Source organism: Eptatretus burgeri, chromosome 15 (genome assembly GCF_056783735.1).
Source record: "Eptatretus burgeri isolate ZD-2024b chromosome 15, Ebu_testis_v1, whole genome shotgun sequence".
Lineage (NCBI taxonomy): Eukaryota > Metazoa > Chordata > Myxini > Myxiniformes > Myxinidae > Eptatretus > Eptatretus burgeri.
Genome location: NC_140975.1, coordinates 30,388,807 through 30,415,283, shown reverse-complemented (window position 1 = coordinate 30,415,283; position 26,477 = coordinate 30,388,807). Strand labels below are relative to the sequence as shown.

The 26,477-nt window shown below is 45.1% G+C and overlaps 1 protein-coding gene across 1 annotated transcript in view; it reads left to right on the top strand.

Annotated features, from left to right (window-relative positions):
- Nucleotides 1-26,477, top strand: part of LOC147011827 (uncharacterized) — a 226,649-nt gene that overhangs the window by 55,431 nt on the left and 144,741 nt on the right. Inside the window, exon 2 of the mRNA XM_085857168.1 lies at nucleotides 9,840-9,967. Within this exon, the coding sequence (XP_085713294.1) occupies nucleotides 9,840-9,967 (128 nt within the window). The remainder of the gene's footprint in view (nucleotides 1-9,839; nucleotides 9,968-26,477) is intronic.

Below are 26,477 nucleotides of genomic sequence, written 5' to 3'. Positions count from 1 at the left end.
AGAGAGAGAGAGAGAGAGAGAGAGAGAGAGAGAGCTAGAAAGAGAGAACTAAAGAGAGAACTAGGAAGAGAGAAAATGAGGGTAGAACTAGAAAGAAAGCACTAGAAAGAGAGAAAAGGAGAGTGTAACTTGAAAGAGAGCACTTGGAAGAGAGAACTAGGAAGGGATAAAAGGAGGGTATAACTACAAAGAGAGAACTGGAAAGAAGAACAGGAAAGAGAGAAAAGGAGGGTATAACGACAAAGAGAGAAGTCGAAAGAGAGAACTAGGAAGAGAGAAAAGTAGAGTGTAACTTGAAAGAGAGCACTAGGAAGAGAGAACTAAGAAGAGAGCACACGAAAGAGTGAACTAAGAAGAGAGAACGAGAAAGAGAGAACTAAGAAGAGAGAACGAGAAAGAGAGTACAAGGAAGAGAGAAAAGGAGGGTAGTGACAAAGAGAGAATTGGAAAAATGCAAAGTGGGTAGAATTATGAAGGGAGACCAGGAAAGGGAGAAAAGTCGGGTAGAATGACGAAGAAAGAACTGGAAAGAGAGAAAACTAGAGTATAACAATGAAGAGAGAACTGGAAAGAGAGAACTAGGAAGAGAGAAAAGTAGGGTAGAACTATAAGGCGAGAAAAGGAGGGAAGAACTACGAAGGGAGAACTGGAAAGAGGGAACTATAAAGAGAGAGAGAGAGAGAGAGAGAGAGAGAGAGAGAGAGAGAGAGAGAGAGAGAGAGAGAGAGAGAGAGAGAGAGAGAGAGAGAGAGAGAGAGAGAGAGAGAGAGAGAGAGAGAGAGAGAGAGAGAGAGAGAGAGAGAGAGAGAGAAAGAGATTGTGCAGCAATGAATAATTATCGATATGAAAGTACAGCTCTAAGTTTCAGAAAGCACGACCTGGCAACAAGATAACGATTTTTGCTGATAATCTTTGTGAAACAACACGCGTGTCCGAGATGTTACCACGGCCATTGCATTAATTGCCAAAACGACATGATGCATACACAACTGGTTTCATCAATTATCGTCTGCTTAATGGTATATTGACAACGGGCTGGAATCGTTCCAGCAGGTCGAGATTGAGCGTGTTGCAGTTGCCAGTAACCCGATGGAAACCCACACGCATCAGCACAGGAGAAGGTTAACTTTGGTTCTGCAGAATAATCTTATCAATTCCATTCCTGGGAGCTAATAAAATGAGAGGCGGTAAGATCACTGAAAAGTCGATGCAAAGCGCGGCCTATTTAAACGCTCCTATAAAGCACCGCATGGGATTTATTAATTGGAGGTCGGTAGCTTTTTAATAACCATCACAAAACACACCGCGCTCTGTGGGTGTACTTTATGCCGTGCCTGTTGGTACGGGGCGTGCGGGCAGAAACGATGGAGCAACACAAAGCATATCCGCCTTTGTGGTTTCAAATGAGACGAGCGAGCTGCAGTTGCTGCAAATGATCGTGCCCAGCTTATGGCGAGGTCCTTCGGTGCAACAACCGCCGCTCTGGGAGACGATTGCCTTCCACAATCCCCCTTGCAGATCAAATTATTGAAACGCTATCACAAAATCATTTCGGAATGGCAATTTACACTGTAAAAAACAAACAAACAAACAAAAACACCTGTTATGAGCGGAAATTTCCATTTTCTTTCCAATTGGAAATTTCCATTTTCTTTCCAATTGGAAATTTCCATTGTGTTTTCAGTGAGAATCTGATAAATGCTCAATTTTTATTGGCCAATGGGAAGCACCCATCACATGTCTGTGGAGGGCAGTTTAGTTTCCGCGACAGGTGGTCATTCTCCGTGAGATTTACCGCACCACGAGGTCCGCTCTTCTGTCTCCGAGAGAGGGGAGCCCCTCTATTCCTCCCACTTCCTCCCTCCTGCATCCAAATGCAAACAAGAAATATTATTCATGGTGCTGGCTTTGAACTTTTATCAAAGGTAACAGTTCCTGTGATAGTCTGGGGATCACAGTGACTTTGGACTGAGTCAGGCTCACCACATGCAGACTGCTAACAAGGCAGCAATAACAAAGACTTTCCACTCTAAAAACATCTTCGCATCTCGTTTTTTTTTTCATCAAATCTCAGAAAAGCTCCAGTATATTTTAATCTCGACTTGTGAAAAATTGCATTTCAATCTTATTTTCTTTTTATTGGGGGCGGGGGGGGGGGTAATTTCATTGGGACTGTACTCTGGACAGAGCGTCGGTGCTGCCAAAACAGTCTCCTGGGCTATTAGGCACAATCCTGGACAAGTCGCCACTCTGACGCAGGATACTCGAATAGCTCAACCATCCCAACAAGCTAGTACTTATTTTGCCGACTTCAGAAGGATGACAGGCTGAGTCAACCTCACATGATATTAATTCAACGGTTAAGTAGGATTTGAACTCAGGACCCTCGGATCCCAAGGCTGCCCCCCCCCTCAACCATTAAGATTTCACCCTCGAGACGACGAAAATGAAGTTTCCCTTTAATTTTCTTTGAATTTTTTTTTTGTGTTGTAAATCTCAGATCATGGGGGAAGCATCTGCACAAATTGATAGATCAGAAGGAAATAGAGAGTCAAGGCCATCACTTGTGACCGCATGAGTGGAAGAAAGGAAGACAGCGGGTGGATGGTGTCGACGTGAGTACAAGAGAGCAAGGGTGGTGTATATGAGAAAGCATGAGGTGACTATGGGCAGCACCTTTGAAATACTGCAGGAATTGGCACGAGACAACAGTCGAGGAGAGTCGGTTCCACAGATGAAGGAACAGAGGGGTGATATGTATTTTACGCCGTTGGATTCTATACTGAGCAACCTTACAGTCCCCTTTTTGAATCGGAATGTATTTTATGTTCAAATGGTTTTTAAGTTCATTTGTTAATTAAACCATGAACCGTGCCATGTCTTAATGGTGGCTGTGGTGTTGCAATCCTTTATGGTCGGAAACTGATCAATTTGAATCACTTGATCATTATTCCATCTGTACTATCTGTGGAACTCGATTTTATAGCTTCCTTTACAGGTACCATCATAAGATGTTAGAATGAAGGACTAGTCTTGCAGGCGAGAGGCTATTGTTCGTCTGCATCGGCGAATCAAGAAGCTGACATTTTGGGCGTTAACCCTTTCTCAGAACAAAGGGTTAACACCTGAAATACACCCGAGCTGTGATGGTGCAACGATGTGCCAGGTGTCAGGAAAGTTCTTCCAGGAGTCAATAAAAATAAATAAATATAAATTTTAAATGACAACTTATAATTAAAAGAAGAGGGGATTAAGCAAAATCAAAAAGTTTTACAGGATGAGATTAGAAACGGCTGAGAAAATAATTGTTGAAAAAAAAAGTCTGTTAAGCCAATTAAAATTGATGAGAATGATTAATTCGGGTGGGAAGGTTTCCCTGATTACGGAGCGTATTTGGAAAATGCTGATGACATTCCAGCCTGGCACGCAGCCTGCCTGTGCCCTTGTTGAGAGACATTGAATATATCGGAGATGAGTCCGTTTTATGATTCCGATGATGCTCGAAATGGCTTTGTGGGTCTTCTTCTTTCATATGCAGCCCATGGCTAGAGGTGGCATCTTTTTTTTCTGGGGTGCAGGTGTGCGTACCGCTGACGCAATGCCCCTTGTAGGTTCGAGCAATAATTTGTAGTTTGATCAGAGTGCCGGCAATAGCTCGCCTACTCTTCAGGAAGGACACCGTGGGATCTTTATCGTCCACCAATTAATGCTAGCGGTGTGTCGACCAATTTAACAACCATCCGAGGGACGGCACACGCATTGATGAAACGCACTCCGTACATGTGAAACACCAGGATGGCAGTTAATAGCTGGGTCAAGACTCTGATTGAAGGCCGTTTTGATAAGAATTTTGAATTTGTTCAGGGTGTCGGGTGGTATCTTTCCGCAAAAGACATCTTGGCATATTTAACAACCGACAACTGACGGTAGAATTAGAGAGGAGCTGTTCGGGTTACACCGGCTTAACATGCATCTCAAGGACAACGCACTTAAAACCCTCGGAAAGAGCACCAAACCCGATCCCGACGCTAACCTGAAATTCATCAAACAAAATGGAGCATTCATGACATACAGGCCGATGCCGCAGAAGAGCAGATGGCTCTGAGCCATAGCTATAAGAACACAGCCTGTACGAAGCGGTAAATAAAACTCGTAGTCTTGTATTTGGCTTTGCTTGTAATCTCCTAAAGTGGGAATGAAAGGATGGAACGAGGCATTCCCATGGCCCGACCGTGTCCGTCTTCACTTCTGTTCTCATGATGAAGCACAGGAACATTTTCAGGTATTCCACAACATCAGAGCATCTTTACTCATCGAGCTCTTTTTAGTGATAGTCACTGAATCCCAGACAATTTCCAGGCGTGACTCAGTTGTCGTGATATTTCCTGAGACCCTTTTCCCTTTCAAATATAATCTCTAAAGTTCGTTTCATTATAACTCCAGTCGCTCTAATAATTATAACCCGGATGATATTTTCCTTCAACTCCCAAGGTCTCCTTCATGTCGTTGCTTTAGCTGCTTCTACTTTAGCCACTTACGCTCTTTCTGAATTATTTAGAGCAAGTTCATCGTCCGATTCAACAAGTCACGATGCCATCCTTTCTCGTTATTTCATTTCTCATGAGTACTCTATGTTGCCGCACTGCCTTGTTTTCGTTGTTCACGCTTGATGGAGCGATCAAGTCATATGTAAGTGTTATATCCGCAATATCGATCATGCCTGGTGTTGGCGCGGTGGTTAGGGCAGCGGCTTGGGATCCAAGAGGTCCTGAGTTCAAGCCCCGTTGGGCCACTGAATTAATACACCAGGGGGTTGACTCAGCCTGTCATCCTTCCGAGGTCGGCGAAGTGAGTACCAGTGTACTGGGCTGGTGTATACCCCGGTTAAAATAGGTGTACCATATCCCTGTGTCGTAAGAGGCGACCAGGGTTGCGTCAGGAAGGGCATCCAGCGTAAAACATGTGCCAAATCACGATGCGGATCATACGGATGATCCGCTGTGACGACCCCTAACGGGAGCAGCCGAAAGAGGAAGAAGATATCCGCAATGTCGATAGTTCTTTCTGGGTCGACTTTCCACCACTCTTCAGGGATATTGAGGGATTTTTGCAGATATGCCAATGGATGAGTCTGCACACATTGTTAAGCCTTCGTCGGTAGTTCTGACATCAATGTTTGCTCATTTGACTAAACTCACTGTTATCATTTGTTTAAAGTACTGTCCTTGATTTGAACTTGAACGTTTACGATGACTCGTTCTCCATCCCCAATTCAGCTGCCCTCTTCTTAGCCGTTCAGTGAGCCTTTTCCATGTATTTCCACGAGTCCGTCCAATTATTTTTGCTTCTCTCCATGTGCAATGATGCGTTTGTTTCCTTTCCTCCCAGCTGTGATACCATTTGCGTCCTTTTATGTAAAGGTGATTGCATTCAGTGTTTTTTGTGTTTTTTTTTTTTCCCCCATTGTGCGCTGATCCAGGCCGAGTCAGACTTACGATAACTGCTCCCGATCTATGAAGTCTTAAAGGTTGTGTGGATATAAAACTTACTTTTATTTGCCCTTTGGTATTCACTTTCTATCCATTGCTACATTTCTTCCTTTGAGCCTCTCCTGTTTTCCTCATCAAGCACACAAAACCTCCTCTATTTCTTGTCAATCTTTTGTGTCTGTGTATTAGCATTTCTTTGTGCTCGGTTGTTTTTTTTTTGCTGCTGCTTTCTGATATTCTTGTCCTTGCACAGCGACACTTTATCCATGTGCTGTCTGACCTCTAGTTTAATGATCTGCCTTGCACTTCTCCCTGTACCACTATCCCACTACTGGGGTAATACAATCAATCAATGTTTTAAATAATAATCAATTCTCCCACCTGTTTCATCTGCTTATGTTTTACCAATCATTCCTACCTCAGGCTCTCCATCTCTCGTTGCGTCTCTACATGCTTACTAAACACATTGCAGGGCCCAAATTAAATTTCATATGCTGTGCACAGCATTTGCCCCTGTGTGCCAAAGCTCTTCGCTGCACTGATCAGGACCCTGGAGAATAACTGTGCATCATGTCGGATGTAGCTTTGAGCTCCAAGTCACTTGACTAACTCCCGATCACTGGAGGAATTTGCTGAGAAAGCTTTTCCTTGGATTAAGGCAGCATAACTCACCATTGATGAGTAAAAATGGGACAAACAGGATGCACTGACAATGGAACCTACTACCTCTTCGATGATCCTCAACTTGCAATGATGTTTTCAAAGGGTTTAAAATGTTGTTAATACGATTTAAATTTATGTATGAAGTGTGTGTGTGGTGTGTGTCTGTGTGTCTGTGCCCTCCAAAACTCCAAAACTTCACAACCTGAAACTTTTCATGCACACGAAGAAGACACCAAGGAAGTGAAAGAGTGAAAATTGGGTGTTTGGGTTAATTAAAACTCCCCTTTTGAAGATAATTAACAGTGTTATTTAAGAATATCCATCATCAGGTGATCCTTGGCCACCTCGCTCACTGGGGTCTTAAGGCATTTCCTGGGTAACCTCACCGGGGTATGAAACCGCCATGTTTTTTCGGCCTGCTCAACCATGCCTTGACATGGAAAAGGCCGCAATGATTTCTGAATGATAAAGTTGTTGTTTCCACTTTCCTCACTCATGTTATTGAATACCTGTTCATCATAGCTACGAATCGCTGGGTACATTGCAGTGCTTATGAACGCACGGAGACGCCAGCATTCGTGGCTATATTTCATTTCCGCATATGAATAACTGAGAGACTCTCTTAAACTAACCACAATTACAAAATGTAAGCTCCAGATTTGAAAGAATCAGCAGTTCCGACTCTGAAAAAAAGTGTTGATTTGTCCAATTCGGACATAGTTTGGACATTCAGACATTGCTATTGCTTGCCAACCATTCAATCGGAATGCTTGATTTAGTGCTTAAGCCACATGCCGAGCACCCCACAGTGGATGGTGGTGCGGTTCCTGTCCCGACCAGGATGTACTGTCGGCGGTTGCTGCGGGGTAGAGCGTGTTCTGATAATGCATTTTCGCTACAGCACGGATTTAATTCAACAATAACAACAACCGTGCGGGCATTGTTCCCTCAATCTTTATCTTCACAGGATAGGGCATCACCCCCATGGGATTTTGTGACCGGTGTAATGTTCCAGAGGATTTGGTTCATGTTTTCTCTCTCTGCCCTCAGTATGATGAGCCCAGATCACGTCCACTACATTCTATTCATGTCATGGGGATCACGTGGTCAGGCCTGCCGGATGCGTTTTGCCATCTGACTAAGAAGCATCCCTGATTCTGTCAATCAGTTTTGAAATTCATTAAAGAAACGGGGCAAGCAATATAAGCCGAGAGTATCCATATAAGTGGTGTTTAGGTGTGTGCCGTATACAGAGCCAAGCGGCTCTGAAATCGCCATTAAACTCAAAAAATAAAAAAGAACAACTGTGCTACATCATTCTGAGCGAATCATTCACTCACTGCAGACACCTTTTCTGCGCCACGTCATTCAGAGCGAATCGTTCGTGCCCCGTCATTCAGAGGGAGTGGTTCGTGCTCAATCACCCTGAGTGAGCAGTTCGTGTTTCGTCATCCTAAGTGAGCGGTTCGTGCTCCATCATCCTGAGCAAGAGGTTCATGCTCCGTCATCCTGAGCAAGAGGTTCATGCTCCATCATCCTGAGCAAGAGGTTCATGCTCCAACATCCTGAATGAACAGTTCATGCTCCATCATCCTGAGCAAGTGGTTTGTGCTGTGTCATCCTGAGCGAGCGATTCATGCTCCATCATCCTGAGTGAGCAGTTCATTCTCCATCATCCTGAGCAAGCAGTTTATGCTCTGTCATCCTGAGCAAGCGGTCATGCTCCATCATTCTGAACAAGCAGCTTGTGCTGTGTCATCCTGAGCAAGCGGATCATGCGCCATCATCCTGAGCAAGCAATTCGTGCTCCGTCATCCTGAGTGAGCAGTTTGTGCTCCATCATCTTGTGCGAGCAGTTTGTGTACTGTCATCCTGAATGAGTAGTTCATGCTCCATCATCCTGAGCAAGCGGTTTGTGCTGTGTCATCCTGAGCGAGCGGATGATGCGCCATCATCCTGAGTGAGCGATTCATGCTCTGTCATCCTGAGCGAGCGGTTCGTGCTCCATCATCCTGAGCAAGCAGTTTTTGCTCCATCATCCTGAGTGAGCGGTTCATGTTCCATCATCCTGAACGAGTAGTTCGTGCTCCATCATCCTGAGCAAGCGGTTCGTGCTCCATCATTCTGAATGAGCGGTCAATGCTCTGTCATCCTGAGCGAGTGGTTCATGCTCCATCATTATGAATGAGTCATTCATGCTTCATTATTCTGAGCGAGTTGTTCATTATGAGCACAATCCCGACTGCATGATAAGTTTTAAGGTGTGTCGGGAGATGGTTAATGTTCTGAAATGTTAAATGGAGGTCTACGAACAGAAAATGAAGGCAGCCACTCAAATCTGCATTATGAAATTCTTGAAAACAATCCCAAGCGAATCAGTCTCCATTTCATCTTCTGAGCCTTCAACCTCAACTGGACAACACTTATGGAAAAAAAATTCATATTAATGTTTTCATTTGTTGTATGTTTTACTTACGCATTGTTTACTGTTTTTTTTTACCCCTCCTTGCTCCCCTACCCTTCCTCGATCCCCCCTGGGCAGGTGATGTCCAGGCAGTGTTTGTCTCCGGATGTGTCTGTGTGGTGTTCTGGGTGGTGTTTGTCTCCGCACTGTGCATCGCCGGACGTGTCTGGGCGGTGTTTGTTTCTGGGTGGTATTTATCGTATGACCGCAAGATAATGAATTCCAGACATTATTTTGTTTCCATCTTCACTGTTATTCTATGCAGAATCATTTTGATGAGACAGTATGAATCGTAATTAATGCTCCACCGCATGTCTTCCTTCCTTTCCTCTCACCTCACACTGTCTTCCCTTCTCACACCCCTCCTCTCTCTCTCTCTCTCTCTCTCTCTCTCTCTCTCTCTCTCTCTCTCTCTCTCTCTCTCTCTCTCTCTCTCTCTCTCTCTCTCTCTCTCTCTTCCCCACCCTTCTTCCTCTCCTCCTTCTTTTTCTCCCCCATGTCAGTGTTTCTGTCAGCGAAGTGACTGGTGGTACTTGGTAGCATATATGTATATGTATATGGGTGTGTGCATATCTATATCATTTTATATATATATATATATATATATATATATATATATATATATATTAAAAAAATATATATATATAATTTCTGTATGTGATTATGATTGTTTTTCTGCGATGGAGGTAAACAACTCCTCTATAGGTGTACAATTATTATACACCGATGTTGCATTGGTAGAATGAGTCATTGATTTAGCACAACTGAGGTTGTGGACCCTAATTTGGAAAGGTTCTGAGTTAAAAGAGACAAAACCTCAAGGAAGGATGGCGCTCAACCGATGATTCAGACAGTCTTAAAAAATTTCAGTCGGTTCCAAGTCATTGTAGTCAGCAAACTTAGGATCATTACTTTAATATGTAGTTAAACAAATTATAACAAAGTTAAGTGTGGTGCATACCCTGGGTTGATACCAAAATGGATTTTCTGACCTTTGATTCAGGTTCTTTGAGTAAATGTGCGATTAGAGAATGTGTGCCCACACTATATCTTGCATGTTTTCTATTTCCTCACTCATTCACCACCATTGTCCTTCCTGTAACCTTGCACCTGCCATATTATATAAGAGGAAGTCTGCACAAAGCCGTGCATGGTTACCCACTGAGATGGAAAAGACGGTCGAAGGTTTCCGCAAACGCTAATATTTCCTATCATCCTTGCAGGACTCTATCGGAGATTTTGCACTATCAGACGCATGGATCGGAGGACGAGGAGCTCAAAAGCCACTCGTTGCACAGCCTCCCCCTGTCTCGTGAAGAATCGATGTCACGATCTTACAAGAAGCATGTCGGTAAGCTGGACCAGCAGCACTTCCATTAACTTGCTTATTGTCTTCCCATAATCATGAGGATAACCCTGATACCCAAGGGAAAAGTAAAAAAAAGAAATCGTTGCATTCCACACTGTAGATGTTTGTTTTCAGGGGGAACTGAAGTAGTAATTAAGTTCATGGCATTTTAGTGATGGAAAATATGTTGATCACAATTCCCGCATGAATATTATTGGAGACAACATGTGTTGAGGATCGTGCTGTGTTCACTTCCAAGTTGTCTGCTGCTTGGGCCTTGGATGATGGCACAGCCAATCCTCGGGAGGGTTAATCGGGCCATCCCGCTATGATATTTTGCCAACAAAACCTTGGACCGTCTTGTTGCCTCCTTGGGATCCTTATTCCATCACAGTGCTCAAGAATAGAGTTAACGACGTGACTTAAAATTTTTTTTAAAAAAACCTCTTCCTGGTCTGTAATCTCTTTGACAGCTCGGAATTGACTGGATGGTTTAAAAAAAAATGAAGAATATCTCCCAATCGCCAATAAGTACAATTGTCCTGTTCCCCTTGGTTTGCGTGTCCGTACATTTCACGCATCCTACCATGGTCCGGTATGGTTGTCGTTGAATCTGTTCTCAAATCACACGACGATGGCCGACATCACTCGAACAAAGCCATCGTTGGCATTGCAGTCTTCATGAGGACATTACGCACTTATTAATATTTCACAGCCAACATGATCGATGCTCAAAAATCTTGCATGCCCAAAGGCCTGGAAGTGATTTTGTGAACACGGCTCGGATTTTTGGGGGGCCCTACATGCCTCGATTCGTCACGCCAAGACCCTGCGGGCAAACGAACCATGAATATCTCGCTTCTCGGCAAATACGGAATTTGGAAGTGATTCGTAAATGCATCCTCGCAAAATCACTCCTGGCTCGGTGAATGGGGATGGATCACAGAACACTCTGCCTTGACTGATGTCCAGCCAGAGTGGACCCAGACGGTAGACGGGCAGTCGTGTGAAGCCAGCCGTGGCGGAGGGGGTGTCAAAAGCACCAAAGGATTCGCAAACGATGCGCGGTCTGTTCACGTGATAAGAAGAAGTACTTCAACTGCATCTTCAACAGCCTGCCGACGACAACCACCAGGAAAAGGAGACTTTTTATTTGGAATTCCATGGACTTCCTTTATAATTAGCAAACTCGACAAAATGTAGAATGCATGGACGATGTAAAGAAATGAAATACTGCTGAGATAGTGATGACAAAGATGGCCAGGCAATGAAACGTTACAAGATGGATATTCTAACCTTGCCCAGTGCGTCGATGTGATTTACACCGCCTTCTCGATATCTCACCGTTCCCAGCGACCGTGCCCCCACACAAGCCCTCAACCCGGGTGACTAGCCGTAGCAAAACCCTGATCCAGCAGAAACCTGCACCATCGGCGAATTCGATGAATAAGTGGATACGGATAAAATTTGAGCGTTTTCACTACATCATCCTGGCATATCCTGCGCAATAACGGGCTGCGCTGGCCAGCATGTTGACAAGGTAATCAATTCCCTATGCCGTGTGCTTTGCCGAGCTAAGTGGCCCACCTTTATGAAGAGGACGAGACGAGAAGAGCCTGCACCTTCTCTCCACCGGAAACTCGCTCATTCAATCGCTATTTGTTTTGAGGCTGTTTGGATATTATTTGTTGCAGCAGGTTCATGGACAGGACACAAATTGATGGATTGCAACAGGAAAACTATTATTGACATATAAATAGGGCTCACGCACAAAGGTGTGAAAAGGCCAATATTTATCGTCATCACATTGAGTGTAAAATTTTATTAACGGCAGCATTCTGATTAGCTGCGGAGAGGGACGAGGGGTGGAGAATCTATATCGTTACATCCAAATGAAGGTGGAGGATCTAGATGGAGAACAAAATTAAAAAGAAAGGTGACAAACAATGAGGAAGGAGGGACGATGAAAGAGAGAGGGAGTATGTGAGGAGAAGGGCAAGAAGGGGAAGGAGGTTCGGAGTATGGAGGAATTATAGAAGTCATGGAATAGGTTTGTATTAAACATACAGAACAGGGTGAGGGGGCATGGATTCTGATATATTTGCATACGTAATAAATGGACAAACAGCAATTCTCACTTTCACATTAGCATTGCCATGATACTTGTTTTTATTAAACTACAAACCATCCGCTCCCTAAGGGAGCAGCCTCAAGGGGTAGGGGAAGAAGAATGGGGGGGGGTGGGGGGTGGGGGGAGATGGAGCAAATATATTTTGTGCCATGGCTAAAAATCCCCCCAGCCCGCAGCAGGGGTCAGTACGCCACTTTCATTGTGGCGTGTGTGCAGGCGAAAATCATAAATGGACTTCTCACCTCGCAGATTTTTTTGTGCCCGTAACATGAACCTGGGTACCACCAACATGTGTGCAAAATTTAGTGGAGGTCGACCCAGCCCTATTTTATTTTTTAATGCTTTCCAGACACACACACTCACACACACACACACACACACACACACACACACACACACACACACACACACACACACACACACACACACACACACACACACACACACACCACGATTTTCAGAAACAAGATGGCTGCGAGGGGTAGGTGGCGTGTTTTGTTGCCCTCCCCCCTGGTCGGGGACAGATGGGATCGAAGACCACACCGAATACAACAACTTCGATGGGAGCAAAGACCGTGATGAGGGCGGCAGTTTTATTTGGACAGAGAATGTGCATGTGGCACCCAGTGTCACTATGTTTGACATTCGATTGTGAAGTGGCCTAGGCCTGCAGCTTGGTGGGCTCTGTCAACTCCCTCTGGTCGAGGACGAGGGACCGAGCTTTGGTGACTTCTTTTTGCTGACTTCATCCTATCTAGGACGAACGGGACCTAGCTTCGAGAGGATTGAAGACCGTGCCAAATTCAACAACTTCAATGAGAGCGAAGACCGAGCCAAAAATGGCAGCTTCGATGAGGCCAAGGGCAGTGCATGTGGCACCAGGTATCACACTGATTGACGTGTGTTTGGGACGCAGCTTGGCTGTGCAGCCTGGAGGGATTTATCAATTCTATCCTGCCAAAGATGACTGGGACCATGCTTCGGTGAGATTGAAGACTGCACTGAATATGACAGCTTCGGTGAGGCCAAAGGCCATACTTGTGGCATCTGAGACCATGCCGATCGACATGCTTTTGGGACATGGCCTAGCCATGCAGCTTGGTGTGCTTTGTTGACTCCCTCCATTGAGCACAATTCCCTTTTGCCGACTCCCTCCCACGGTGCGCTTTGTTCACTTCTTCCCACCGAGGACGAATGGGACCAAACTTCGGTGGGCCTGCATGTGGAGATGGCGATCGGTGGCAGCAGCACGCTGTGTCCGGGCAAGCGGTGGTGTCCCCAGGTGGGATCTAGCGAACTCCCATAGGTCACATGGATGGTTGTGTGGAGCGACATCGATGCCACTGAGGGTATGGAAAAGGAAACAGAGCATGAATTAGGAGGTCGCTTGGACCATGAGTCATGGTTCCTTGCTGGGGTAGAGCTGGGTGCTTTGAGAACAGCGAAGGCTCTGTTCATTCATGGGGCGCACATCTGGAGGAGACGATGGAGGAGGCAGCAGATGACACGCACGCACGCACTCTCACACACACACACACACACACACACACACACACACACACACACACACACACACACACACACACACACACACACACACACACACACACACACACCTGCAGAAAGGCATGTGATCCACCATACAGACCTTGTTCACAAATGTTCAACGATAAGTTTGGGTAAACATAACAGCAGGTCCTCAATGAGGTACACTTGTCAACCCATCAATAAAGACAGTCTTCTGAATGTTCGTGGAATGAAAGTACAACTTTGGTTCCAAGCAGATATTGCAGGGACTATTGTTACAAGTGTTTGAAAAACATTATGTGTTTGCTGAAATTCCAACAAGAAAAACGTTTTTTTTCTTCTTACAAATGATATATACTTAAATGGGGGAGAGGGGGGGGGGGTGGAAGGATGGCATGGAGGTACACACACTCGCTTATGAGCTGTCTATCCTGGGTTTGAATCCCGACGCAGTTATGAACTGTCATCCTGGGGTTTCACAGGAAAGGTGATTTATCAGTGCGTAGTGTAATACTGGGCGTCCCATCTACCGGCATTAGCTGGTGTACGTTGAAGATCCGACGGTGACCTTCAGGGAGGGTAGGCGAGCTCGCACCGGCATTGAAAAAATTCCAAAATTCCTGCCCAAATCACTTTCAGTTGAAAGTCAGGACTGCACAGCCGGTTCATGAAATGTTTGAGCCACAAAATGTTTCATCGCCCACCTCAATCCCACAGGAATGTGAGAGTACTGTGTCCATTAAAGTAGTAGTCGTAATAGTAGCAGTAGTTTAAGATGTAGACCCAAACAACACAGATACCCAGGCGATGGATACATGTGATGTCCACTCCATGTACAAAACCTATCAAATACAAATGGGGGCATCATGTGCTACAACACTGAGACTCGTGCTTGGGCTGCCAGAGGATGTGAGGATGGCAAACCTCAGCAGTGCAAAGTCAGCACAATATTCTCCAAGCATGCAGGTGGCACGGTTGTGAACCCAAGGTTATGAAATGGTGTGTTAACCACTGAAATCAAGTTGGCATTTGTGTCGTTTGTTATTATTGTTCCTATCAAATGATGTGTGGTCTCAATAAAATGGGACATCTTGAGTATGTCATTTGCACAAGAAAATGCAATAAAAATGCATTCAAATCGGAGCCAATTTCTGCACGCTCCGATCGAGGCTTGAGCAATTCAAAGATGCTGTGAAATCAGATTGAAAAGTGATGAAGGACGAAGGGAATGAGAGCACACAGTCCAAACAAACAGCATTTGTATTTTGAACAGGAAAGTCAGACAGAACCTTTAAAAATAGTCGATACAAGGTGTAGACCGGTTGGTATAGCAGCTCACTGCAGATGGAGGGTAATGCACCTTTATGGAACCTTCATAACAGGCAATGCGATTTGTGGTGCAACCTCAAAGTCAATCACCTCAATGACCAATGTGTTCCATATTTATTTTACTCGTGGGAGTGGGACTCATTGAGCTGGATATACAGTTCAGTGGTGGTGCTAAATTGAGAGAATTAAAATTGAGAAAAGCAAGATGATTGCGGATGCCAGAAGAGGGATAGGAGGAAAGGGAAGTGTGGGAAAAGTGGAGAGACAAGGGAAAGATGTTTGGGGGGGGGGGGGGGGAGACACAAGTAATGAGAGAAGTAGCATATATATATATATATATATATATATATATATATAGCCTACGATTAAGAAAAGGGGGCAGTGATAATTTTGTGATGTTCGCATGCGTCACAATAAATATGACCACAATTATGATACTGTACAAGTACCGGAGTGTTTTCTGAACTAAAATTCAGAAACAATTCAAGGGTCAAAAGAGCCGCTGGTATGTTACTTTCAATAAGCAAGGTTCAGAACAAGCAGGTAATATGTGAACCTTGTAATCCCATGGTGAAAATGCCTCAATATTAAAAAAAAAAAATAGGACTGCACATCCTGCAGCTCACCTGGTTTAGGAGCAACAGTCCAGTCACTCAAAAACCCCCGCAGATCCCCCAGACCTTGATCCTTTTTTATGCCGTGAACACGTGGGACTTGTAATACCCTCTCCCACCAGGAGGCGGTGCTACACGATACACATTTATATAGAGAATTTGCATCCCACCCCTCACCCCCTAAGACCACCGGAAAAAAAATACAAACACCCCATACATTAATTGGGGTCATGCTGATCCTCTGTAGCAAGTCTGGATGTAATTGGCCCAGAACTGTAGGAGGAGTAGCGCGACAAACAAAGAAACCCACAAACAAACAAACAAACGCACAAACACCAGTTCGTGAATTATAGTAAGGAGAACTAGTGTGGATCAACTCACTGCGCTCACCCTCCACATGTCGTTGCAGAGAATGACGTCACAGATTTGCTGTGTTGTCATGATTTTCAGCAATCGTAAAACAAACATTTATTTTGTACAAATTTATTTCTGACATGTAATGGTGATATTATATTTATTTGAAACATATTTATAATATAAAAAGGTCCAAGTGGTCTAAATGGCCAAGAGTCTAAGCTATCTAATCTGTTTGAAGGGTGTAAGGGATCTAAATGGTGTTAAGGTGTCAGGGGTCTTTTGGGTCCTTGGTGACTTGTAGGTCATTGGGACATTTGTGTCTTTGGAGTTTTTTGGGGTCTCCAGAGTTTTCAGGGTATTTGGGGTCTTTTGGGTCCAAGGTGACTTGGGTCTTCAGGCTGTTTTGGGTCTAGTGGGTCTTTTGTGTCTTCTGGATCTTTTGGGTCCTCGGGGACTTTTGGGTCATTTGAGTCTTTTGGGTCCTCGGGGACTTTAGGGTCATTTGGGGCTTTTGGATCCTCTGGGTCTTCAACGGTCAAAGTGGTCTCAAAACTTTAAAGCATCGAAACGTACATTCCAATAGTACGTAATTAATGGACGTATGTTTGTGAAGTCAGGGTGCAACTGGCGTTCAAACAGTATGTAATTAATGGACATATAGTCACACAGCCTCACTGTCAAAGGAACATTCCAATAATACGTCATTTATCGACATTCATGTCGTCTGCAATTAATGTTCAAACAGGTCGTGATCAATATGTTATGGTCTTCCCGGACCGACTCACGGCTTCACGGCCTCACCGCGCATTCCGGTTTTATATATACGGATATATACATATGTAGATCGGTTATATTATTATTGGTAAGCGTGATAAATCGCTGCTCCCTTTGGCCCTGAAGTGGCAGGTGTTGTCCTCATTGTTACCTGACTCACTTAGCTTCTGCTATGAAAGGAGAACCAAGTGTAAAGCGGTTCACGACCCCCATAATCAATGGATCACCCGACTAATACCTTCCGCCTACCTATCCAGAGTCCCTGCGATGGGTCGGACCGACTTTTGCTGCGAGGAGATGCCGGTCTCGGGCACATCGCCCGATCCCAAGTGACGGACTCGTTCACCGGCCAACGGAATAGAAATGTAAAATGGTGACTAAATATCTAGAAATGACGGAGTCGACGATTAATTGGTTTGAGACAGCTCGGAAAGACATTTCTATACTTTACCTTAATTGCTGTTTTCAGGAAACTTCCATCACACGTTCACCACGATGAGAGTACTTCGGAATAATAACATGGACATTTTGGAGAATGAAATTGGTCATCGTGTGTCGTGTCCCTTCCACAAAGTACGTCAACTGAACCTAAATGTATGTTACTCGGACATGGACATTATCCGAGACGAGTTTGATCCAATTTGACCTCGCATTCGAGCTTTAGCCTTTGTGAAACTTCATGAGGAAGCTATGTGGGTTTATATAACGGACAGGGTCCTAATGAAGCAAAGCGCTCAACCCTCCGCTTGACCTATTAAATAAATTGGGAGTCTTTCTGTGATGACAGCCAAACGGCGTTACGTCTCTCACCATGTCCTTATTGCAGTCACGTGATTCTCCCTCCACATTGGCACGACACCGAACACGTGGCACATGATGCCTGCACATTCTCTGGTGACCACCTGCATTCGGTGGTTGAAACGTGTGACGTGAGCCTTGCCTTGGGTCTTCAGATTGTTTTGGGTCTAGTGGGTCTTCAGGGACTTTTGTGTCTTCTGGATCTTTTGGGTCCTCGGTTTGTTGGTTTGTTGGTGTTTGGTGGTGCATTTGCTTTGAATATGCCCACAAAGGACTGCTGTTACATGAAATATACGTTCAAAACCTTGCGGAGCTTCAGTACAGAATAATGAGTGGACCCTTGAGAAACGATGTGTTAAATAACCATTGACTCAACTTTTCATCATTGATGCTGCCATCATTTTTTTCTGGACTGATTCACACAAATTCAAAAACTTAATCAGCCGAGCCTCGAAATTTCAGAAAGCAAGGCTGTCAAGAAGCCACGCTCAATCCAAGATTGTGGGCATTTTGCAGATGGAGTAAATAAATATATGTATGTATATAACGATCTAAAGTGCACCCTGTAGAGTGCATACCTCCGCCACGTAATGCCTGATCCACGACAACATATAAGGCCCAATACATTTTTGAAATATCTTCCTATACAGTACTAAATCGTTTTTGGCCCGATCTCTTGATGGTGAAGAATCACTTTAAGAATTAAATAAATCTCATATGTAGATCCGGATTCTGATCTTCACCAAAATCTAATCAATTCGTCCTTGTCACACACCCAACATGTCCACCCAGTTTCATCCAAATCTGTCCACAATCTTTGAGATATCCTGCACACAAACAAAGAAGTGAAATTGCTCGTTGAGCAAGGAATTTCCGGAATAACTTTGTCATATCTCCATGATCTCTGAAAAAACAAAAACCTGGAAATCAATTTGATTCTTATAAGTCGATAGTGCTACTGTTTAATGAGTTATAGCACTTTGTTTGGTCATGATCATAACTTGGAAGTCAATCGGACTTGAAATTGCGTTTTTATCGCAATTTGAAATTTTTGACCCGATCCCCCCCCCCGACATTCGACCCCCGACTGCAAAGAAGGGTGTTGGTGTGACACCCCAATGAGACATATGGTTGGATGCAGAATTGGAAGATGCACATTTTGGATTTAGTTTGAAGTCGTTATGACCATTTTAGCGGGTGTTATTGTGAAAATAAGAATTTCGGTTTTTCGGTGACCTTGACCTTGACCTTTGACCTAGATTCACCAAAAACGATAAGTGTCTAAGTCGGACCATGGCCGACACCTGCACCCAGTTTGGTCATGATCGCTGAAACGGTGTGGCTGCAACAGGGTAAACAAACACACAAACAGACAGACAAGCCGGTAGGCGGCCATGGGTCGCTGAGCATCCGATGACCTTTCACCCCTGATCTAAGTTAATCTAGTACTAAGTACTTACAAAATTGCAATCGAATCGGTTAACCCGTGTATGAGCAAGGGGGCTTTGAATGGTCATTTTGCCCGAACAATGCACTCATTGACCTTTGACGTTTGACCCCTGACCTAGCTGAGATTGGTCAATATGTCCTGCAGCAAAGTTGTAGTACTCATTGAGTACTCTGTACCTATGAACTTTCATTCGTATCGGTTAATCCGTGTTGGAGCAAGGGTGCCTTGAATGGTAATTTAGCCCGAAAAATGCACTTATTGACCTTTGACCCCTGACCTACTCGAGATCGGTCATTATGCAAATGAGCAAAGTTGTAGTACTCATTACGGTCTATAAGCAAGGTAAATATTCATTCGATTCGGCTCAACCGTCTTGGAGCTAGTGTACTTTGAATTTTCAGTGGGAATGCTCAATGGCCCTCGGACACCCAAGTTGAGATGGTTACCATTTGGAAACTATAAGATATAGAAAAGAATGGATGTCATATAGCGGATAGAGAATCACCTGAAGATTATGCATACCAAATCTCATCAAGTTCCATAGACTGATAACTACTCGGTATCAATTTGAATGAAAAGTACCGAAAATGCGGTTTGAAATCGGAAATCCCCAAAGTTCGAGGGGGTGCTGTGGGGGAACAAAGATATAAATCGAAAATCCGGCTCGACCGTTTGTGCACAATGTATTCCAGACGATTAGTGTGAATTTTTATGACCATCCGACCATAACCCTCGGAGGAGTAGCATTTGGCGCGAAGGCACCTCCAACTCTCGCATATTATCGATTTTTGCCCTTTGACCCCTGACCTAAGCAATATCGGTCAATATGTCCTGAGGCAAAGTTGGAGCACTCATTGCGTGCTATGAACCTGCAAAGCTTCATTCAGATCGATGCATTCACCTGCTCGCTCGGGGGCCTTCAATTTTCGCCAATTTTTGGGCATACCCCATTTGTAGGGGGTGCTGCGTGTAAACTATTCCATATATCACAAAAACCGGAATATATTTGGTAGAGCATCACCTATAGATGATGCATGCCAAATTTCATAACCCTACGTGGGATAATGGCTTTCGGAATTGATTTCGCGTGAACGGTACCGATTTTGAAGGGTTTTCGGCTGTTGCTAGGGAACCAAAGCGTCCCTAGCAACCATTACAATTTCCAAAGCACTATGTCATAAGATGTACCTACCACCCGAGTTTGGTCAAAATCTGCCCACGTTTACGACCAATTATGCTGATGACAAACGAACAAACATCCAAACAAACATCCAAACAAACAGATAGAATTACTGACAATAAGGGTCACCTATTTTTGGACCCAACAGACAGACAGACACAGAATGACAACCGACCAACATAATTGCCGAAATCCGAAGGATTCCAGCAATTAACGAACACACAAACAAACAGAAAGCGGTGAAAACATAACGTCCTTCACCCTGGGTGAAAAGGAATGGCACTCGGTAGAGTGCATACCTCTGCCAGGTTGAACAGTTTTCGTTTTGCATCACACTGATCGGCCGGATCTTCATCCGCACCTGAACCAAAATCCAACCATTTTGTCCTTGTCACCTATCCAAGTCATCCACCAAGTTTTGTCGGAATCCGTCCATAACTGTTTCAGATATCGTGCTATATATCGTTTTGACCCCATATCTCAATGGTCAAGAATCACTTAAAAAAATTTTTTTATTTTAACTCTTGGATCTGAATCCGGATCCGGATTTTCAACAAAATCTAATCAATTCGTCCTTGTCACACACACCCAACCTGTCCACCAATTTTCGTCTTCATCCGTCCATAACTCTTTGAGATATCCTACTCACAAACAGAGACAACAGACAAACAGGGGTGAAAACAACTTTCGTCCATCTTCGGTGGCAGGAGGTGATATAACAAACCCACCCACACAGTCGCTACCCCACAGATTGGCGACGCAATATCGGCAGCCAACTACAAGTAATAATGCTCCCAAAGGGAATGTGTCCCTCAAACAGTGACTGAAGCATCAATGCCTTTGTGACTACACTCGAAGTGGCCTGAACGACATAAAAAAGACTTCTGACCTCACTGCCTCGCAATATGATTCTGGCTGACTGTGGCTCCTGAGGATGTGTGCAGCAACAGAGCGGTACTCGTTATTTCATCGGTATCCTGAAAGTTCACACCAGAGAGCTCTCAGACTGATAGTTTGGTGTGCAACATGAAATTAACTCGGTCCCCACCTTTTGGGTGGTATGAGGAACTATGTCATATGAAAGTGAAATTTTGAACGGTTTTTGAAATATCGCGTACACAAATGTACATGGAAGGATGATCGATCGTGGATGGATAATCAGTTGATCGAACAATCTCATTATCATGTCCCTGTCTCTGACCTTTTCGGAGGGGCGGAGGACAAAAATGTTCACAGGAGGTTGTATATTTATTCTGGGGAGGAGGGGGTTCTTACCACACACACACACACACACACACACACACACACACACACACACACACACACACACACACACACACACACACACACACACACACACACACACACACACACACACACACACAATGGCTGGCATGATTGCTTCAAAGCTGTCTCACCTGGGTTTGAATCCCAGCCCAGCTATAAACTGTCATCCCAGTGTTTCGCAGGTAGGATGATTCATCAATGAGTGTGCCATCCCTTAGGGAGACATTGAGGGGGAATGGTAGCTGTACTTCAGCTGCCTCAGGGAGTGACATTCCTGCCCTATGCGAGTCCCAGGCTCAGCTGGCTCCGGCTGACAATACCTGGTATGAGCCACTTCACTTGTCCAGGGTAACGGATCCCCACTGCCTTGTGGGGGGAAGCCTCTTTAGGCATTCAGATATCAAACCACACCTGCAGGTCAGCCTGGGCAGAGCTACATCGTGAATAAATATGCCCATGAAAGTCTGTGGTGACACCAATTTAGGCACCACTGAACAGCATCTGCAGACAGCTGTGTCTATTATGGATATCAAGGGCAGCCGTCATCATACCGCCGACCTGGCCCAGTCTGCTGCACCGATGCGCATCAGGCTTCACGTTGCATTCACTGCACCTGCAGCCAACGATGTTCATAGGAATAGAGAATGGCAGAGGGATAGCACACACCTCTATCACCTTAATTGCTTCTTTGTGCAGGTTCTTTTTCCCTTCGTTGGCACTTGCTCACCTGCTCACCTCCTCACCACCCATTTTGACCTAAGTCCTATGGTGAGAGAGGAGTGATGTCGCGGATAGGCAGAGGATGCTGCTGGGAGTCCATAATCACGAGTTCACATGTCTGGCGGTCAAAGTGTGATGGTGGTTTCCTCATTGACCAGGAGCAACAATGACATTCGTATCCTGCTTGGGTGTCAGAGCAGCCCTGTTTATGGGTAGCACTGCTCCCTCAATATGGAGAAGGGGATATAAAAGGTTCCCCAAAGAAAGCTTGCTCCACTTAGCCTGACCTGCCAACCATGGCAGGTTGGTCATCCATTTCTGGGGTTGAGAAACATCACGTATAAAAATTAATTTACAAATAACAAGAAGCCTTGTGTAGTGTGTAGCTTAAGCAATCGAGATTAAGCAATCTCAGTTCTTTCCACAAAGCTCGGAACAAGTGTGTAGCTACCCTCAGGAGAGCCAGAAAACAACATCTTTCTCATCTCAAGTCTGAACTCTCAAACCTCTCTCCCTCCTCAAAATCCTGGTGGCGTTTAATCAAATCTGTTTCTGGTGTATGTTCCCCCTCCATCCCCTCCCTTACCTCAAATGGCCGCACTGCTGATTCCACACGTGATAAAGCTGAATGTCTAAACTCGGTGTTTGCAGCTAAATCTTGTGTCCCAAACCCATCACTATCTCTACCCACTTTACCCAGTCGCACCCAACTGTCCCTGGACTCTGTATCCTTTTCTCCTGACAAGGTGGAGAGCTTGCTTTCAAACCTCGAGTCAGATTCTGCAACCGGTCCAGACGGCATCAGCCCACGTGTCCTCAAAGCCTGCTCTTCTGCTCTTGCTCACCCTCTCTCTGTTCTATTCACCCTCTCATTTTCCCAAGGTCATCTGCCATCTGCTTGGAAATCTGCTAACATCACTGCCCTGCATAAAAAAGGTGCAAAAACAGATCCCTGTAACTATAGACCAATCAGCCTTCTCCCAATCATCAGCAAGGTTATGGAATCCATCATCGCTTCAGACATGAAATCCTTCCTCTTCTCCAATGGCTTGATTTCCAATCATCAATTTGGTTTCAGACCAGGTCACTCTACCCTAGATATGCTGCTACTGCTCTCCCATCAATGGATGGAGGTCCTCAATGCCAGACAGGAAATCCGAGCCGTATCCCTGGACATATCACGTGCTTTTGACACAGTCTGGCACCCTGCACTACTCACCAAACTCTCTTCCCATGGTATTCAAGGCCATCTCCACTCATGGCTCGCAGACTTCCTCTCCTGTCGCAGTCAACGTGTGGCCCTAAATGGAGTTCTTTCATCCCCTCTTCCTGTGCAGGCTGGAGTTCCTCAAGGTAGCGTTCTGGGCCCTGTTCTTTTCTGGTTTTCATCAATGATCTCTCGGACTCTCTGGAAAATCCTCTATTTCTCTTTGCCGACGACTCAACCCTCTGCCGTACCATCTGTCATCCCTCAGACCGGCAAGCAGCAGCTTCTTCGCTCACTGCAGATCTGGATAAAATCACAAACTGGTCCAACACGTGGAACATGTCTTTCAATCCAGACAAATCTCACACTCTCACTATGTCTCTTCGAAAGGACCGTTTACAAAACCCCCCATCCACTTTCTCAACAATCCTCTGGAAGAAGTCTTTTCTTTCAAGCTTCTGGGTCTCACTATCTGCCATGACCTTTCCTGGGAAAGTCACATTTCCAACCTCGCCTCAAAAGCCAGTCGCCGACTGGGAATCCTCCGTCGTGCAAAGTCCTTCCTCGGCCCTCTTGAGCTCCTGACCACTTACAAAGCTTTTGTCCGTAGCCTGATGGAGTACTGCTCTCCCCTCTGGGCTGGTGCTCCTGCCTCCCACCTTTCTCGACTTCACGCTGTCGAAACCAGGGCTTTTAAGATCATTGGCATCTCCCGCAATGAAGCTGAGTCTTTGGGCCTCTCACTCAATCACCGCAGGTTGGTCGGTGGTCTTTCTGTCTTCTACCGACTCCTCTCCTGCCTTGTCCCCCCTCCTCTCTCTGTGTTTTGTCTCAACCACATTTCAACAGGGCGCTCAAGGTCCGCCAACAACCCCTTCTGGTAAAACTACCAAAATCACGAATCACTGCTCATCTTCACTCTTTCATTCCTCTTTTTTCCCGCCTTTGGAATAAACTTCCTCACTCTATTCTTTCCCATTCTTCCCTCCAGGCTTTCAAAACAGCTGTTCACCACACACCTCTTATCTTCCCCCATCCAAATCCTCAGACTTTTCTACCCCCGATAATCCACCCAAGCCCACTTCCTTCAATTCTCCTGCTTTCCTTCCTGAAAGTCCCTTTAATGTCCATCTTCCCCTCGCCATGTTCCCCGTCCCATCCCCATCCCTCTCCCTTCCACAGTTCACCTGTGTCTGTTCCCCAATGTTTTGTCCCTTCCACTCCCGCCCCTCTTGTCTCATGCCTCCTTGCTGTGAGTTGTGTGTTAGCTCTCATACGAGCCTCGACCAAGGTATACAAAAAAAAAAAAAAAAAAAAAAAAAAAAAAAAAAAAGCCTAACAAATGTTATGTCAAGACGTTAAATTTCTGTGCCTGGAATGTGCACATGCTGCAAGACAACAACAGCCACCTCGAACGTCGAACGGCTATTATTGTCCATGAACTGGAGCGATATGGGACTCGATGACACTCTCAGTTAGACTCAGGCATTGCAGCACTCAGTGAGACTCGTCTACCTGGTGTATCCCATCTCGAGGAACGAGGCTCCGGCTATAAGTTCTACTGGAGCAGAAAGCCAGAAAGTGTCAGTCGTCGGGCAGGTGTTGGTTTTGCGATTAAAACTAAACATATAAACCTTCTAGATGCTGTCCCGACTCGTATGAGTGAACGTCTCATGACTGGGTGACTCAAACTTGACAATGAACGTTATGCTACCATCACCAGCACATACGCCCCTTCCAAGACAAACACAGATGAGATCAAAGAGAAATTCTACAATGACATTTCAGCAGTTACAGTCAACATCTCATTGCGACAAGCTTATTTTGCTGGGGGACTTCAACGCCCGAGTGGGATTATGTTGCGTGCAAAAAGGTGATCGGACACCATGGCATAGGCAAAGATAACTCCAATGGTACCTTGCTGCTGACGCTATATTCAACGAATGAACTCATCATCATAAAATCCTTGTTCCAACAAGCTGATAATTATATAGCTACATGGATACATCCCCACTCTAAACATTGGCACCTCATTGACTTTGTCATTGTCTGGCAACGCGACTGGCATGATGTTAAGTTCACATGCGTCATGAGAGGCTCCGACTGTTGGCCAGACCACAGGCTTGTTCGGAGTAAAATGTCACTCGAGATCAAACCTCCCGTGAAAATGCAACGTCTTAAGCCTGCAACAAAGCTAAACACTCCACAGCTTAAATGCAGTGATGTGCAATCACAGCTTCAGCACCATCTCAATGCCACCTTGGAACAATTGGATCTACCTACTACCAACGCTGAAGTGGGATGGGCCATTTTACAAGGTATCACCTTCAGGGCAGCTGATGATGTTCTCGGCTTCGTTAAGCATAGTCACAAAGACTGGCTTGATGAGAACATCTCCCAGATCAAAAGTTTACTTAACTCCATGCATGCAGCTCATATTCACTGGATTGATCAACTCATCAGCGAGTAAACACTCCTCTTACCTGCAACTTGGTAGACTCGCACAGTCAAGACTACGTTCCATGAAGGACAGCGAGTGAGCAGCACGAGTGGAAGAAATCCAGGAGGCAGCTGATACAAAGAACTTCCAGCACTTCTATGCTGGTCTAAAGGCAGTATATGGACCGTCTGCTCACGGTAATCGCCACGCTCCTGAGCTCAGACGGCCAACACCTAATCACAGATCCAAACAAGATCCTGGAACCCTACACTGAACACTTTAACAGTGTTCTTAAATGCCCCTCCTCCATCTCGGATGTGGCCATTGACTCTCTCCCCCAGCAGCCGATATTAGAAGACCTTGTCCACCCTCCGACTAAAATATAGGTCACCAGAGCTATCATTGAGATATCAGCTGAAAAGGCCCCCGGCAATGACGGTATCTCATCCGAGGTTTTCAAGTATGGTGGTGCCAACCTCCTCACCTAACTGACCCAACCCTACATTGCTCACCATGTGGAGTGAGGAGTCAGTACCACAGGTCTTCAAAGATGCCACGATTGTTCCCCTGTACAAGTGCAAAGGCGATAGGTCTTGTGTCGACAACTACCATGGCTCCCATACCTGACCTGACACATATTGTTGTTGAAATGACTTCTCTGGGTTGACATTGCTTAGTATAGTTTAGTTAGCTCCGTCG